This window comes from Dermacentor variabilis, chromosome 2 (assembly GCF_050947875.1).
Source record: "Dermacentor variabilis isolate Ectoservices chromosome 2, ASM5094787v1, whole genome shotgun sequence".
Taxonomy (NCBI): domain Eukaryota; kingdom Metazoa; phylum Arthropoda; class Arachnida; order Ixodida; family Ixodidae; genus Dermacentor; species Dermacentor variabilis.
In genome coordinates, this window is record NC_134569.1 from 104,515,544 (window position 1) to 104,530,461 (window position 14,918).

At 40.8% G+C, this 14,918-nt stretch overlaps 1 protein-coding gene across 1 annotated transcript in view; it reads left to right on the top strand.

Annotated features, from left to right (window-relative positions):
- The window catches only part of Nhe3 (Na[+]/H[+] hydrogen exchanger 3), a 76,151-nt gene that overhangs the window by 6,274 nt on the left and 54,959 nt on the right, over positions 1-14,918 (top strand). Inside the window, exons 3-11 of the mRNA XM_075681575.1 lie at positions 2,441-2,518; positions 2,858-2,934; positions 4,671-4,768; positions 5,220-5,325; positions 5,659-5,800; positions 6,452-6,557; positions 9,478-9,566; positions 12,967-13,080; positions 14,488-14,599. Coding sequence (XP_075537690.1) covers positions 2,441-2,518; positions 2,858-2,934; positions 4,671-4,768; positions 5,220-5,325; positions 5,659-5,800; positions 6,452-6,557; positions 9,478-9,566; positions 12,967-13,080; positions 14,488-14,599 — 922 coding nt within the window. The remainder of the gene's footprint in view (positions 1-2,440; positions 2,519-2,857; positions 2,935-4,670; positions 4,769-5,219; positions 5,326-5,658; positions 5,801-6,451; positions 6,558-9,477; positions 9,567-12,966; positions 13,081-14,487; positions 14,600-14,918) is intronic.

The following is a 14,918-nucleotide window of genomic DNA, read 5'->3' on the forward strand; positions in this document are numbered from 1 at the left end:
CAAGAAACCTGCAGGACCGCCTCTGTTCAGCAGCAACAATGACGAAATTTTCCTCCACAGCACCAGCCTTTAAGATGTCATACACTGTGAAATTGTTCTAGTCCGTAGTGAAAAGGCACACAGTAAAAGAAAATAAGAATGTAAAATCATGTTTTTGTGCTAGCAATAGTTTTTTTGCGACAAGCCCATAATTTTCTCCCTGGGACAGGAGGTGGCGTGGTTCTGAACTTTGCTCACATCACATACAGATGTTTCTGGGGTCAGTCGACATATTTTTGTACCAGAAATTCGGGTCGTAGGTGGTTCAGCTACATACTAGAAAAATTGCACAGCCATGTCACTTTGACATGGTGGACTGACGGTTCTTTGTGACAGTTGCAGTACATACAGACATGTCTTTTTCCACATACAAAAGACCTCACCCTTCTGAGAGTTGTCTGAAGTATAGATGAGAGAGAGAGAAAACTATTTGGTCCATTAAGAGTTTAGCATTCGGTCTTCATCTTCATCGCTGCAGACGCTTGACTTTCTTAGCAGGGTTGGGCCCCTAGTCCAGGGCTCCACTGAGCCGCGCTGCTTCGCTTGCGTGCTGCATCATTGCCCTTTGGGCAGCAAGCTCGCAGCTGGTGAGCCGGCTCTCCCACTGCTCTACACTCGGGGTTTTGGGTTGGTGGAATGTGTAGTTACGTTTACACTCCCAGGTTATATGGTAAAGCGTGGGGGTTGCCCTGCACCACAGGCAAGTGCTCCTAAATTGTGCAGGATACATCTTGCTTAGTATATGTAAGTTAGAGAAGGTTCCCGTTTGCAGCCTCTGCCAACTAGCTGCTTCTTGCTGTGTTAAGGCTTTGTGTGGCGGGGAGTATCTAATTCTGTTGCCTCTGCGGTAGTTCAGTAACTCTGAATAGCCGATCTCCATGATGAAGTGCTGTCCCAGGGCATGTGGCCGCTCGACTCGGTACATGATCTCGCGAGCCAAGCTGTCTGCCCTTTCATTTCCTTCTATCCCTGTGTGTGCCGGAATCCAGATTAGTTTGTGGGTTGCGGTGTGTCTGAGGTGTTCTGCCTTGCGAAGGATAGCTAAGGCAGCCCTGCAGAATCTACCCTTTGTGTAGTTCCTGCATGTCTCTTTTGAATCCGTTAAAATGACCATTGATTTGTCTTTTTGATAGCCCTCAGCCGCTGCCAATGCAACAGCGACTTCCTCCGCTTCCACTATCCTGTTGCTACGTGTAGTTGCGCAGGTGATTAGCTAGTCTGCGTTGTCAACCAATACCGAAGCTGCCTTAATGTAATTTGTGTGTCTATTTCATGGATACAGTGTTGCATCAGATGAACAAATATTTCATTTTTATGCTTTTTATTTGCTTATGATTATGCACAAGCAGGTACAATTACACTGGCTGTCAAGATGGCCAAATTTTGCATGTCGGATCCTGTAGGCATTGTTTTCATATTAGTGCATTGTGTATTGTTTACTTTAGAAGTGCAGTATGCATTCTATCTACGCCTCATTGGTTATGCCCCTGTCGTCCATTGTGTATACACTTATCATGCTGACAACTGTTTAGTAGCGATGGTGTCACTGCTACAATGCAGCAGTGATTTTTAGAAGTAAGTGACTGGGAAAAATAAAAGTGCTAATTTCCAGCTTGAGTTGAAAGTCTGTGCACTTTCACTGTTCCATATTTTCTTAAATTGTTCCTATGTTGTTGATACCATTGGAAAATGGAGTGCTGACAAGGGCTGAAACATCTGTGCATGTCGCTACAAATTTTTCAAGACTTACTTCTGAAAAGTTGGACTAAGCACAGAATTTTTGATGAATAGCTATTGCTTCATCACTGTGATCATCATGTGCCCTAAATTGTTTAACTACAAATATAATTAATGATTTTTATTTAGCTAACGTAATGCTGCAATTTGTGTCATGAGTAGCGTCCATTTATTCAAGCCAACCATTGACAAACCAGTATATATAACATACTGATAAATCCTACAATTCTAGTGATGTTCAAACAACAATCCTTTAGTACAGCTTATGTTGTAAAGTAGTGTTGTATTTTCCAAAACAAGAGGGAGGTTCACAGGAAAGCAGAGGCTTGAAGTGATTAACAGTGGTAGAAAAAACGATGTCGCTGAAGCCAATTTGTTGACAAGGAGACTGACAAAGGCAAGTGCTTTTGTTAAAATCTTGGCTTCAGCGACATTCCCTGTTCTACCACTGTTAATTAGTGTTGTTGTGCTGCTTATTATTTTTCTGTGTCTTTAGCATTCCTTGCACTGTAGTTCTAAAACCCATGCTTTCAGCTTGGGTCCGGGCTGCAGTATGTATGTGGCTCTGTGGCACTCATGCAGCATATTTAATATTGGGCATCGAAGGGCCTAATTGTTTGTGCTGTGATTGGTGCTTGTTTGTTAATTTGTTGTCTTGTTGCAGGCAACCTTTGATCCAGAGATATTTTTCAACATTATCCTACCACCCATTATATTTAATGCTGGGTACAGCTTGAAGAGGGTAAGTTCCAGTGCTTTGAACATTGTTTAGACTCCCAAGCTGTTGTGAATTTAAAGAGACATTATTATATATTGTCTTTGGTTAAAATGTGAAATTGGGTATGTAGTGCTGAGCTTTCAAAATGAACAGTTGTATAAAGCTATGGTGACCACATATTCTTCTTTGACCACATTCATGGGAGCTGAAGAGCTTGTTTTGAGTTGATTCTTGACGTTGGTGCAAATTCAATTTCTACTAACACGATCAGTCTGGTACTATACCTACGCTTTACATGTGAGTGTTGCTGGTAGCATAGTGTAAGGAAAAATATATAGTATGTGCTTTTCCTTTTTCCTTTAGAAATTCTTCTTCAGAAACTTAGGCACGATCATGACCTATGCCTTTGTAGGAACAACAATATCCTGCTTTGTTGTTGGGTGAGTGACCATTTCATTGATTTTTTTTCTTCCTAGTTTGAATGAAATTCTTCAAGTTCACAGTGCAGACATTGGATAAGGACATGAAGAATGTAAATGTAAATTTACATTTGGCTTGTCTTGTCCAGTTCCCGCGCTGGGAGGTTGCATCGTGAATCTAGTTTGGTCACATAATTTTCTGCAGTGAAATGACAACTCTGCTCGTTTCTTTATCCCCTAGTAGGACAGTGGCATATATTTGTCACTTTTGCACAGTCATTCATGCTGCCCGAAACTGGAGTGTGTAGACTTTTTACACGACCTGATGTAACCTATCGCTTACGTTAGACAACCATTGCTTATAGCTTTTACTGAGCTCCATTAGGTTCCACAAGCAGTGCAACATTTATCACTGCACACTTAGCTTTATCAAGGTGTTGATTTGAGGCAAATATGCGAGCATTTACACTCACTGTATTTATGCAAAGGAACCTTAGATCGTAGACTACACAAGCTCTGCTGATATTTCACTGGCACAAAAATTTAATATGATCCGTTTACAACCAGACACTTAATGACAAGTGTGACTGATTGAGTTTGCATGTTTGCGGAGTGATTGCATATGAAACTGCTGGCAGTCGCAACATTCTCACAAGCTCCTATGATGTAAAGCCTGCTTGTTGAGATGCCAGCTATTGACAGCTTGCATCTGATTTGGTAGCCGCTTTTTGTAGTAGATTTAGTAGCAGCTTTCACTCCCCATTGAGAATGCATGTGCACACGAACTACATGTGGAAAAAGTGAATATACTCTCCTTGTGTTGAGTGTTTGGTCTGTTCCTTTGATGATTTAAGGGAACCTGCAATATTTAGGTAAAACTGAAGGCTTCACTATTTGGAAGTTGCACATTCATGAGATTTCCAGAAAGTGCTTGTAGGAAAAGGAAATAACTTGAGGAAGAAAAAAGAATGAAAGGACCGCATTAGCACTGGTCTTCAACTAATTCTACTACATCAAAATTATGCCCACAGGTTATGCAAGAACAGAGAGAAGGTTTAAATCATTGCACATGCGTGCCACCATTCCTCACACATGCGTGTCGTGCAGCTGCTGCCTAAGGCAGTTACATTCTTTCTCTATCAAGGCAATCGATGGGGTGCTCATGCACCTATCGCCTTCTTTTTTGATGCAGTAAACTTCATGAATTAATTTGTGTTTTTCGAATATGTAATAGAGAAGTTTCAGGGATCAAAAGTATGTTTTGCCACAGAATTCAGCGGTACACAGATACAAACAACTACTTCTCATTCCTGCTTACAAATGTGTGTACATATAGCTCAGTTCTTTGGCACTAGTAAATATTATTGCCTTAAAATAAAGTGTTTATGATCCTTCAGCCATGTAAAAATTGATTTTCTGAAGTTTCACACCCTCAGAGTCGTTATGATACTTAAAGGTAGGATACTTAAAGGTTGGAAAAAATAAAGTGGTTGCTTCACAGATGCCATTTACAACCATGGAATGTAGTGTGCTCAACTAAGCCCTACTCCTCACATTGTAGCAGCTCTATGCCTCGTTTCTGTCTGATAAAAGAACAGTGTCCATCCATTACAGGGCCGCATTGTATTTGCAAGGAGAGCAACCTTTGTTTTCCTCCTTTTCCACAGCTTCACCCTATTCTTACACGTGATCACTGTGCTTGGCGAGTTTTAGTCACCATGCTCTTGCTTTCTCAATCTCCTTCTGATGCTTTTCAGGGTGATCATGTACGCATTCCTAATGTTCATGCCACATTTAGAGTTCACTTTCAACAACTGTCTCTATTTTGGTGCCATCATCTCGGCTACTGACCCTGGTATGTAAAATTCTCTGAACCAGTAAATAAAATGTTTTATATTGGCATATGTCAGTGATGTCAAGGATACGCGGAAAAATTACATCGTCGGAGCGTATAGTGCCATGTTGTCTACTGATGCTGTGTGCAGCCTCTGTGGATGTTGCGATCTTGCTCTTCCTTTTGTTTCTATTTGTGCAGCTGCTGAGGTTTCAGAAATTTTGCGTTTAACAATTAGTACAGGGTTCTCTGGTGCACTGACTCTTTTAGTGACAGTATCTGACTGACTAGCTTGCATAAGATTAGAAAAGCTCAATTTGTAATAAGTATATGCAAAGAGTTTTGTTTGAGCTAGCTGCATTTATTTTCGCAGTAGTTTTGATGTGTGTTTGGGGTAGGAATATCTGACATGGTCTTTCTTTCTTTCCTCTGTTCAGAAGGCACTCAACTTTTGTGGTTTCTCTCATTGCAGTGACAGTATTAGCCATTTTCCATGACCTTCACGTTGATGTGAACCTCTATGCTCTAGTTTTCGGGGAGAGCATTTTAAATGATGCTGTGGCCATTGGCTTAGTTTCGTAAGTCATCTTATTTTTTGCTCCATTTATATATATATATCGACAGTCACAATTAGGTGTCTTATGCAACTCATTTAAAAATGTTGTTAATATATAAATGAAAGAATCGTACTTAAGCAACATTGAAGAGCAACCAGCAATTTAGCTAAACTGATAGCTCAGCATTATGGAATAGCTAAATAGCATATTAAATAACATCTCAATAGCTTAGTGTATTTCAAGTATTCCTGCATGCTAAGAACTGATTGTGGGTTCTTGAGCTTGTGTGTTGAGAAATTCAACATGTTATTGTGGCATTGTAACAATTAAATGTGTTCTGTGGCTTGCTTTTAGAGCAATTTCTAGCTATGAAGAGAACAATAACGAAGGAAAGGAGTTTGAAGTGGCTGCAGCATTCAAGGCATTTGGGAATTTTGTCTACATTTTCCTCTGCTCATTCATGATCGGCTCTGTGACCGGGTGCGTCACAGCACTCATATCCTTTTCTTGGCAGTGTTTTTCATTTACAAATACACAAAATTTGTTTATCTGTTTTAAGGCTCTTCTTAAATTGCAGGTACACTTGTTATGTAATTTGCTGGTTCAATGGCATTTGCTTAGCATATGGACATTTTTTTTTTTTCACACACATGGTGCATTGTTTGCTGTGCCACATATCCTGTGGCGGGCTTCTAAATGTGTTTCTGCATTTCTTGCGAATTAAAGTTATGCAACATTGACTATTCATCTTGCGCAATAGATGTAATGGTTCCGAACCTAAAAGATTGATCAGCTTTCAAATTTAAGGTCTATGATGTTTGGGTCACAAAATTGCAAACTGTCTGTTCAGAATGCCAGATCCAGATATTCACACCATGCTCGGTTATGTAGTTCCTTCTGAATGTAATAGAAAGCCTGTAAAATTTTGTAAAGTTACCATGCAATGGCTGGCTTATGCACCATGACTGAATGCCATCAGCTTGCACCTTGGGTAATGCGTAGCAACGTTGGGCACATTCTTGGCAGCCAGTTGGTATATCTTGTTGTCAATGGAACTCGCCACATGGTAAATTTAGCGTTAGGCACTCGCAGCAGTGCGTGGGTGGTTTGCTCTTTCCAAGCCCATGATTCCTTGACTGTGCCTCACATCACCAAGTTCACAAAACTGTGCGACTTCCCACTGCTAGAGAGCTGCCTCTTCGTACTCATGTCCTACACTTCTTTCCTCATTGCTGAAGCACTTGACCTTACAGGTATGTGCACATTGGAAGAACTTCGATTTGGCTGTAGTAGCTGCATTCTGTGGTGCGACATACACACATAATAAAATGAACAGAACAGCAGACGCACAGTGCACATTCCTGTGTAGAGATGAGCTGAAAAATAACGCTTGTGACATGTTTAAAAGAAATGTGCTAAAAATGAATAAGAAAAGCACTAAGGAGTTGGATAGTACTATTTGTAAAGCAAAAGACCGATTTCCTATTTAAAAATTAAAAATGCTGTCATTCCTTTGTACTTTTATTCTACATATTACCATTGTTACGTATCATGCTTGTCCCATTTTGTGGTAGGTCATTTTACACATAATATACTGTTGAAAGTGACGGTCTGAAATTTATAGTGGCCATGCAAGAACTGAAATTATGTACTCTGAAGGACTATGTTGAAATTTAAAAAGGTGTAATTTAAGTTTCCACTCTGTGGTACAAAGCCCAATTTCAGGGTATATCCTCTGACTGAAGTAAAATTATAATCTTTAACTTTTCCTTATGTGTTCTTTCCACTTTGGGCAATTGTGCACTAGCGACCAGGTAATCAGGTGGATCATCACTCTTGCAAATAGTGTTTTCTTCAGGTCTAAGCATTCCATTCTTTTTAACTTCCATAGGGATGAAAGCAAAGGTGCGCATTTATATTAAAAGCAGATAGTGTGTTACAATTATCACAGGAGAAATGTCTTAGTATTATACAGAAACTTACTTGCAGTCCAAGGTTCTCTTAAACGTAAGGAAAAAAGTAATCGTACTTTTTTGTAGTCATTGACTAGCACAGTCATTTGACAAAGTGCCCATCTGTGCTGCTGCTTGAGCAGCTTTCGTGCTCGTTGTAGCATATATAACTGTGCGCCCTCAGTCTTACTATGGAAATTATTTTCTTTGTAAATTTTGTACTGGGAAGGGTTTTGGCTTTTTCTTACTACAATTTATCGTCACCTAACTTGTGCATAGGAGTTCCAGTAAATGGTTTGTAAAGGAGTGCCTTAATGCTCAATTAGTTATCTGTTTTAATGTCGTTCTGTTACAGGGAAGACCACCTTTAAAACACTATTAAATAGAAAAATTTGATCATTGTGAATACTGTGTTTTTGTGCCTGGGCTGGATTTTACATATCTACAATATACTACAGTGTAGCTGCCAATGCACGTTGCCATACCCAGTTATTGCTGCGATTATATGTACGGTGCTATCGTAAGTGAGTAGCACATAATGATGTTACAATGTTAAACAGCTATCTTCAAGAAATATTCTGGCTGTTGGTGTCAGTTGCAACAATGTTAACACATTTTTAGTGCAACCTTTGTCATTTTTTATATTGTGACTTGTGGGTGCATTAACTTCGGTCTAGTGTCATTCTTTAACTAACATAGGCCGAGGCAAATGTACGTGTTCAGTGCTCGCAATGCCAGTCTGCGCTTTCAACCTCTATTATACTACAGGACTTCCCTCCGGAATAACTTGGCAATTGTTGAGTTAATCATTCTTTGTTCACAAGGCCAGAACAAAAGGAACTGTGTTACTCCTACCCTTTGTGTGGCTGAGAATATTTTGCTGCTGCAATCTACTGCTCACAGCATCACAGTAGGGCTCTTTTGTTATATTTTCACCCAGCTATTACAACTAAAACAGTTTACCACCGACAGATTGGCAAAAAAAAGTCTGCCTTTAGCGATGGCTGGTCCTCGGAGAGCGCGCGCGCAACCACGAACTTCGTCGTTCTCGCCTTAAGGGTCCCGTGTCATCACGTGCAAACTTATTTCGCGTCAATATTCCTCCAATTTTTATATTTTAGTACCAGCAGGATGGAGCTGGCTTGTTACCTTTTTATATTTCTTTATGTAGTGTCCTTGTTGTATAATGTCATAAAGACTCTCTCAAATGAGCGTTTTCTTGTTAAGTCCCAGTATTGACCCTTTTCATGGCGGTTTCGTGGGTGCTGCCATGTTTATCACGTGGTGACGTGTCTATTGCTTGCCTCAGCTGCCTCCGTTGCTTCTGTGTTTATCATGGATGTACGTGACACTGGTGTGGCTCTGCAAACTTCAGTTTCAGAGGATATTGTAGCCGGTGACTGGGTGGACGACACGCGAAGTTTTGGTTGCAGGACAGGTTCAAAGGACATGCAAGCGCATGTGGAGCTCGTTACGCTTCGTCCAAACGGCTCGAGCAGCATATACAGTGCTTGTAATAAAAGTGAGGCTAAACATGTGTTTGAAGTTATCCTAACTTCCCGATTATGAATTGAATCAGTATCAGTGTGTTTAGCTCTTGTGTGTGTACAAGACATGCGTGTACAAGACATGCGAGAAGCTTAACTATATGCCAAGAAACGGTGCTACTCCTTTGTCACCGTATACGTAGCGGTACTGGCTCGTGCAGATGTTCCAGGGTTGAAGTCCTTTCTTTGGAGGTTAGCGCTACAATGCTGGCGGATAAGGGAATTTTTTTTTTTTATCCTCGAGGGAAGCCGTGCATCGCAAAGAGCCGGCAACACAGGCAGGCCTGATGTAGCAGCGTCCATGAACTTGAACACACAGATTCATTCCATTCCTCAATATGCGAGTCATTATTTTTGCAGCCAACTACTGCACACGTCTTCACCGCTCCGTATTTTGCAGCATGAATGGAGCAGAGTGCTTTAGTGAGAACCCAGTTGCATTTCCGACAGCTGATCGTACAGAAGCAGGGCAGAAGAGGTAATGGTTTCATATTCATGCATTCGCTGAGGCAATGTGCGGTGCGCAGCTCAAAGCAGCATCACATCTCCCGGAGCAAACTGCTTCATGAAAAGGGTCCACACTTAAAAAAGTGCATTCCATGTTTTTTTTAAAAAGAACAACCTTATATTCTTGTGACCATTCCTGTTTACTGAAATTCTTTCGTGTTTTGTAGGTATTGTGGCTGTATTGTTTTGTGGAATCTGTCAGGCCCACTATACCTACAACAACCTATCAGTAGAATCTCGGTTGCGGACAAAACAGGTTTGTTGGGGCTTTGCCTTTTGCAATTTTTTTTTTTTGCATTTTCATGCGCTTGCTATAGCCGGTCATTCTACCTTCTAAATAGGTTCACTCAGGCCCTGTTTACATATGTGGCTGCACTTCACCTTGAATCATTCTTTAGACATCCTTTGTTTTCTTGGGCTGGCCTTGTATTGAACTAACACTGAAAATGTGCTAAAAGTGGTGCTCAGTGAGCTAGTGTACTGTGTGCCATAGAGACCAACATACATTTGAGCTGATCATTGTACTCAGATTAATGAAAGTTATCTGTGTGACTGGTATACATCTGGTACGTTATAATGAATGTCATAATAACATATGATGTCCTGCTTGATGTGTGTCATTTGTGCATAGGTGAACACCATGTTCACCTATTGAGATTCACATCTATTGAGATGGGTTTGTGGGCCAAAGTCAGTGATAGCGCAGAATAGGCATGAAAGGCTGTTCAAACACTGTTGAGTGTCTGTGTCTATGGCATAGCATTTATAGATAATGTGTCGAAACAGCTCTTCGCAAAGTGACCCAGCTTTCAGATAAGGGGAAGCCCTTTATGATATGTAGCGTTTGTCAAGTATGCGTTCATCCTTTTATCAGCTTGGTTTAGTGTGCTTGCTAGCTCATGAAAAAGAATCCTGGGTTCAGTGCTCGAAGCTATGTAGCTTGCATATATATTTTTAGGCAGCTATGCTTGTTGACTGGAGTTATTGTAGGGATATTGGACAAACCTGTTAACCTTTTGAGGGTCAGTGACATAAATATATGGCGCCGCAAACATGCCCAAAATGGTCGATGCCGTACATTTATGGCGCCGTCTGTATGTTTAAAAAGCGCGCCTATTTCCCAACTTTTTCTTTTCTGCCATGTGCTGCCGCTATGTGGAAATACAGGGAATTTTTTTCTCGTGCCTGCCTCTCTTGGTTTTCGTTGCATGCTTTGTTTTAGAGCTAGTTTGCTCCAACACATCTACATACTACCGCTTGCGCGTTTGCATGGGCGGTTGGCGGTTTGGGTTTTGTTCCACAGGCGGTTTCGGCTTCTTGCGATCACAAAACTGATGGCTATCTCGTTTCTAATCGCTCAAAGGGTGACCGCCTGTTTCTCACTCGTTTAGTGCTCACAGGGGTGTGCTTAGGAAGGATGCCGCCGTGCATGCGTTTCCTTTTCTTTTTTTTTTTTTTTGGAGACACGCGAAAACTAATTGCCTCTGGTTGGCGATAATATGAAAATTAGAAGTTTGTCACACGTTCTGCTTTTTTTGATGGGCACATAGCCACACAGTTTTCTTGAGTGCACTCACTTACGCAGTTCGATTATGCTATGGATGTAAATATTAGTGTAAGAGCAGGAACAATTGAGAGTTGCGAAATATTCTTGTGTGGTGCATTTTCCAAGCCTTGAACTATGTGTATAACAATGTATCAAATTTTTTATTCTTATAAGTTTATTTCCTTTTTTTATTGTTATTCATGAATAAACAGTACACATGTACCAACACAAAATATTTTTTTTCTCACTTTATGGTCACCCTAGAAAAATTACGTTAATTTTTTTTTTTCGAAATAGGTCCATCAGAAGAATTGAAATCTGCAATAAAAAAAAATTGACCCTGGGCGGTCGCATATGGCGAAAAAAATCGACCCTAAAAGGGTTAAAGTTATTGCGGTATAGTCAAACTGAAATTGATGGTTTCATGAGCTTGTTTGCTGTCAATGATGCACATTGTCCAAGTTACGCTGGAGCCTGCATGTAACAGCTGATAACATTAGAGAACATAGGTTCATTCCTTCACTGTCTGTGGCACATTTCATCACGTTAAGCTAAAGTGGGAAACATTTAAAGAGATCCTGAACCACTTTTTATTGAAAGCAAGAAATGCATTTGGTGTTAAAATACTCTATTTCAGAAATACATTCATCAGAATGTACTTCTATGCGTTATGCAAAAGCGGAGTTATTGGCAGTCAAAGATGCCTTTGATCCTTTTCGAGGTACTTCCAGTCCTATAATGCCTTGCAATGTAAAGGCTATGGTGGAGTGGGGTGGTGCTCGCAACACTCCACCTCTTGAATGTCACTGTGGCGGGCAGTTAAAATTCAATTTTGGATATTCCTGTAGACGCCGCTACTTTTAATTTTGGCACCTACGATGCGCAAAACTTGGAGGCTATCTCAGCTTAGTGTTGTTTTTACTTTGTCTCACCCCTTGGCTGTGCTACAGTGCACTAGATAGCTACACATGGCTATTCTGACACCGGGTGACATGAGTAGCACATTTCCGTTCGAACTTATCTCTACAGCAATCACACAATTTCCATGGGTTGAACAAACTTCCTCTGCATGTTCACTCGTGCAAGTATGTTGGCTAAGCAATGGATGCCACATTCCAGACTCGCATTGAAAGAATTCCTAACATAACACACTTCGACCATGATGGCAACAGACCTTAAGGGGGTGCAACTCGGGAAGCGGACGACCTGTTCGTCAGATGTTGGCAATTGCGCCTCGAGTAACGTCACCACAGATACCAATCTAGCATGTGTTTGTCCTCAGCGAGTGGACTTGTCACACTACCCTGTGGCAGCCACGGTATCTACGCTGCACTGCAGATGTATCTACATGCAACAGTAGTGGCTAAGTATGTGCACAACAAAGCTGGAGTATGCGCTCGTGCTCATGTGCTCTAGTCTGGCCATGCTATGTGGTGCGAACCAGCAATGTCTGCTAAGACGTCTAGGCAGGAGCTGCCAGGAGTGAGCGCACGCTGAAAAGCATATATGGGGTTTGACCTTAAGTTTCACATGGTTTGAGGCTAGTTGGGTGTTCAAAACTAATCTAAATTAGTGAGAGTTGATGGCTGTGAACTGGTAAGCAGTGTGACTGAAGTTTCACTCCTACGGCAGGTTGGCGTGGCCGAGACGATAGTCGCTGATAGTATGATAGTCATACTTCCAGAGGTATGGAATTCTTATCGAAATTCGAAATGTAGACTTTCATTTATTTCAGGCTGTTTACTAAACTCTGTTCACAAATATACACAGTAACAGTAGAAAGAAGGGCACTTATCCAAACACCCTTCTTGATTGATGCCTGCTATTGACCAGTGGCAGCCGCATATGGGAATCTGCTATATGTGACAAATAATGGCAGCCCTGAAAAGAGTGAGCAGGAGGCTTTTGTTGAAAAGAGTGTTAAAAAATTGGTGACTTTGCCCTCTGCTTGCGAGCTCCACGCACTGCTTACGACTGCAAAATTTGGCTGAGGTATTGTGGTTCAGGATCCCTTTAAGAAATAGCTTTTCTTAGCCAGGCCTAACCAGAGTAGAAATGTCTCTTCTCATTGACGGGGAGTATAATTTTTTTCTGTTCTTGCATTTTCCAGCTCTTTGAATTACTAAATTTTCTAGCAGAAAATTTTATATTCAGCTACATTGGTGTCTCCATGTTCACATACAAGAAACACAGATGGGACGCCGGCTTCATCATGGTTGCCTTCGTATCCTTTGCTCTGTCACAAATGTTGAAAATGCTATGTCGTCTACCTGCGTCTGCCATGAATACAGTTTATTGTGCATTGTTTATCTTTAGTTGGTTGTGGTAGTGTTCTAAAGAATTGGGAAAGCATGCCTGATTGTTACTTCTTGTGATTTTGGGAGGTGCGTTTCGTGCTCAAAGCTCGAACTGCTATGTTAAATGTCATAAAATAAGGATAAAATAAATAAATAAATGAACAAATAAAAAAATGATGCTTCATTTTGTTAGCTCTGAATAACAAAAGTTGCTAGTGAACAAGTTGTCACAATAAAATATCACTAGCAATGAGGTTTTTCTTTCCCGTGGATTTTGGCATATCGGTATTTTAGTATTTTTGTTCCAGAGTTTTCATTTGACCAGTATATGAAGTTTGCTTTAGTTGTATTATACAGTGATAAATTTCATATATATTGCTCAGAAATTGCCCCCTCGGGTCATGTTTTGGTATGTATTATATGCAGGTTTTTACAGTACTTAAGGTAGTAGCTACCACACCCTATTAATTCTTTGCGGTGAAGGAAAATCTGGCTAAGCGAATGGCACCTTTACTTACGTTGGCTGATGCACAAATGTCATTGCATGCTTATTACAGTCTAGTTATATACGTATACTCGTAATGAGATTCTATATTTTCCAAAATTCAAATGGGAAGAGCGAGCACCATATTTTGATTGATAACCAGGAGCAGACCTGCCTTGTCTAAAAACAACTTAAAAGCTCTTTTCATTTTTTTTTTTTACTTTCAGGTTACAGCACTGTACCTCATTTCCACTGATAACTTATAACTGTCTTCTTCTTTCATGTTTTTTTTGTCATTTATTCTGGAAGTCCATACTTAAGCTAGACCAGCCAGTAATTTCTCGTGGGATGTGCCACATGTTGTTGCAGCGTCAGTCAAAGCTAGCTGAAGGCTATGGTGATGGGCTACTGGGTATGTTCAATTACTGGCAGCAGTGACTGCATTTTGATGGGGGCAGAATTTAAAAATGCCAGCATATTGAAATTTAGGTGCATATTAAAAAAAACAACCTTAAGCTGTCTAAATGAATCCAAAGCTCCTCTAGTTGGGCCGGTTGTTGCTTTGTAACTTTAAAGCCATTGAGTAAAATAAAGGTATCGTGTAAGAAAAAAAGGTAAGCTTAACGGTGGCATGAAAGGACTGTATCTATATTTTGCAAGACTAAATACTGGGTTGTTTCTCCTGCAGTTTTTAACTCTGTCTTGTGGCCATCATTTAGCACTCATTAAGCTGTTTTACCTTCCCCGAGCATAAAAGCTGACAGGTGTTCTGTGTGCACACTACCTTGTTGCTGTTCGGATGGCGTTACGTCCTCCATCATGTCTGCTTCGTTAACTGAAAATGTCACAGCTAGCCATAGCAGCTGGGAGAGCACTGTACATCTACCCACTGACGTTCCTGCTGAACCTAGGGAGAACGCACAAGATCCCTGGCTCTTTTCAGCATGTGCTTTTCTTTTCAGGTGCGTCTTCTTGTACCTCATTTGTTGGGCCATAAAGCAGTATAATTGACAATGGAAAAAGGAAATGTGCTACTGCCTGCAGCTGCAGTTTTCCACAGCCTAGCAGATGTGTCAAAAAAGAAAGAACAAGAGAAAAGCCTATCTCAACAGACTTCTTGCAAGTTGCCCCAAGATGATTGAAATGTGGATTTGTTATTAGCCTAGGCAGGGCTACTACCCTGTCGACAGGTCTGCCCTCTGTGTGGCTTAGCTTTATCAGCTGCCCTTTCGGCAGCACTTCTCTTCGTTCAAAAAGATAACAATGCATAGCTAACCTTGA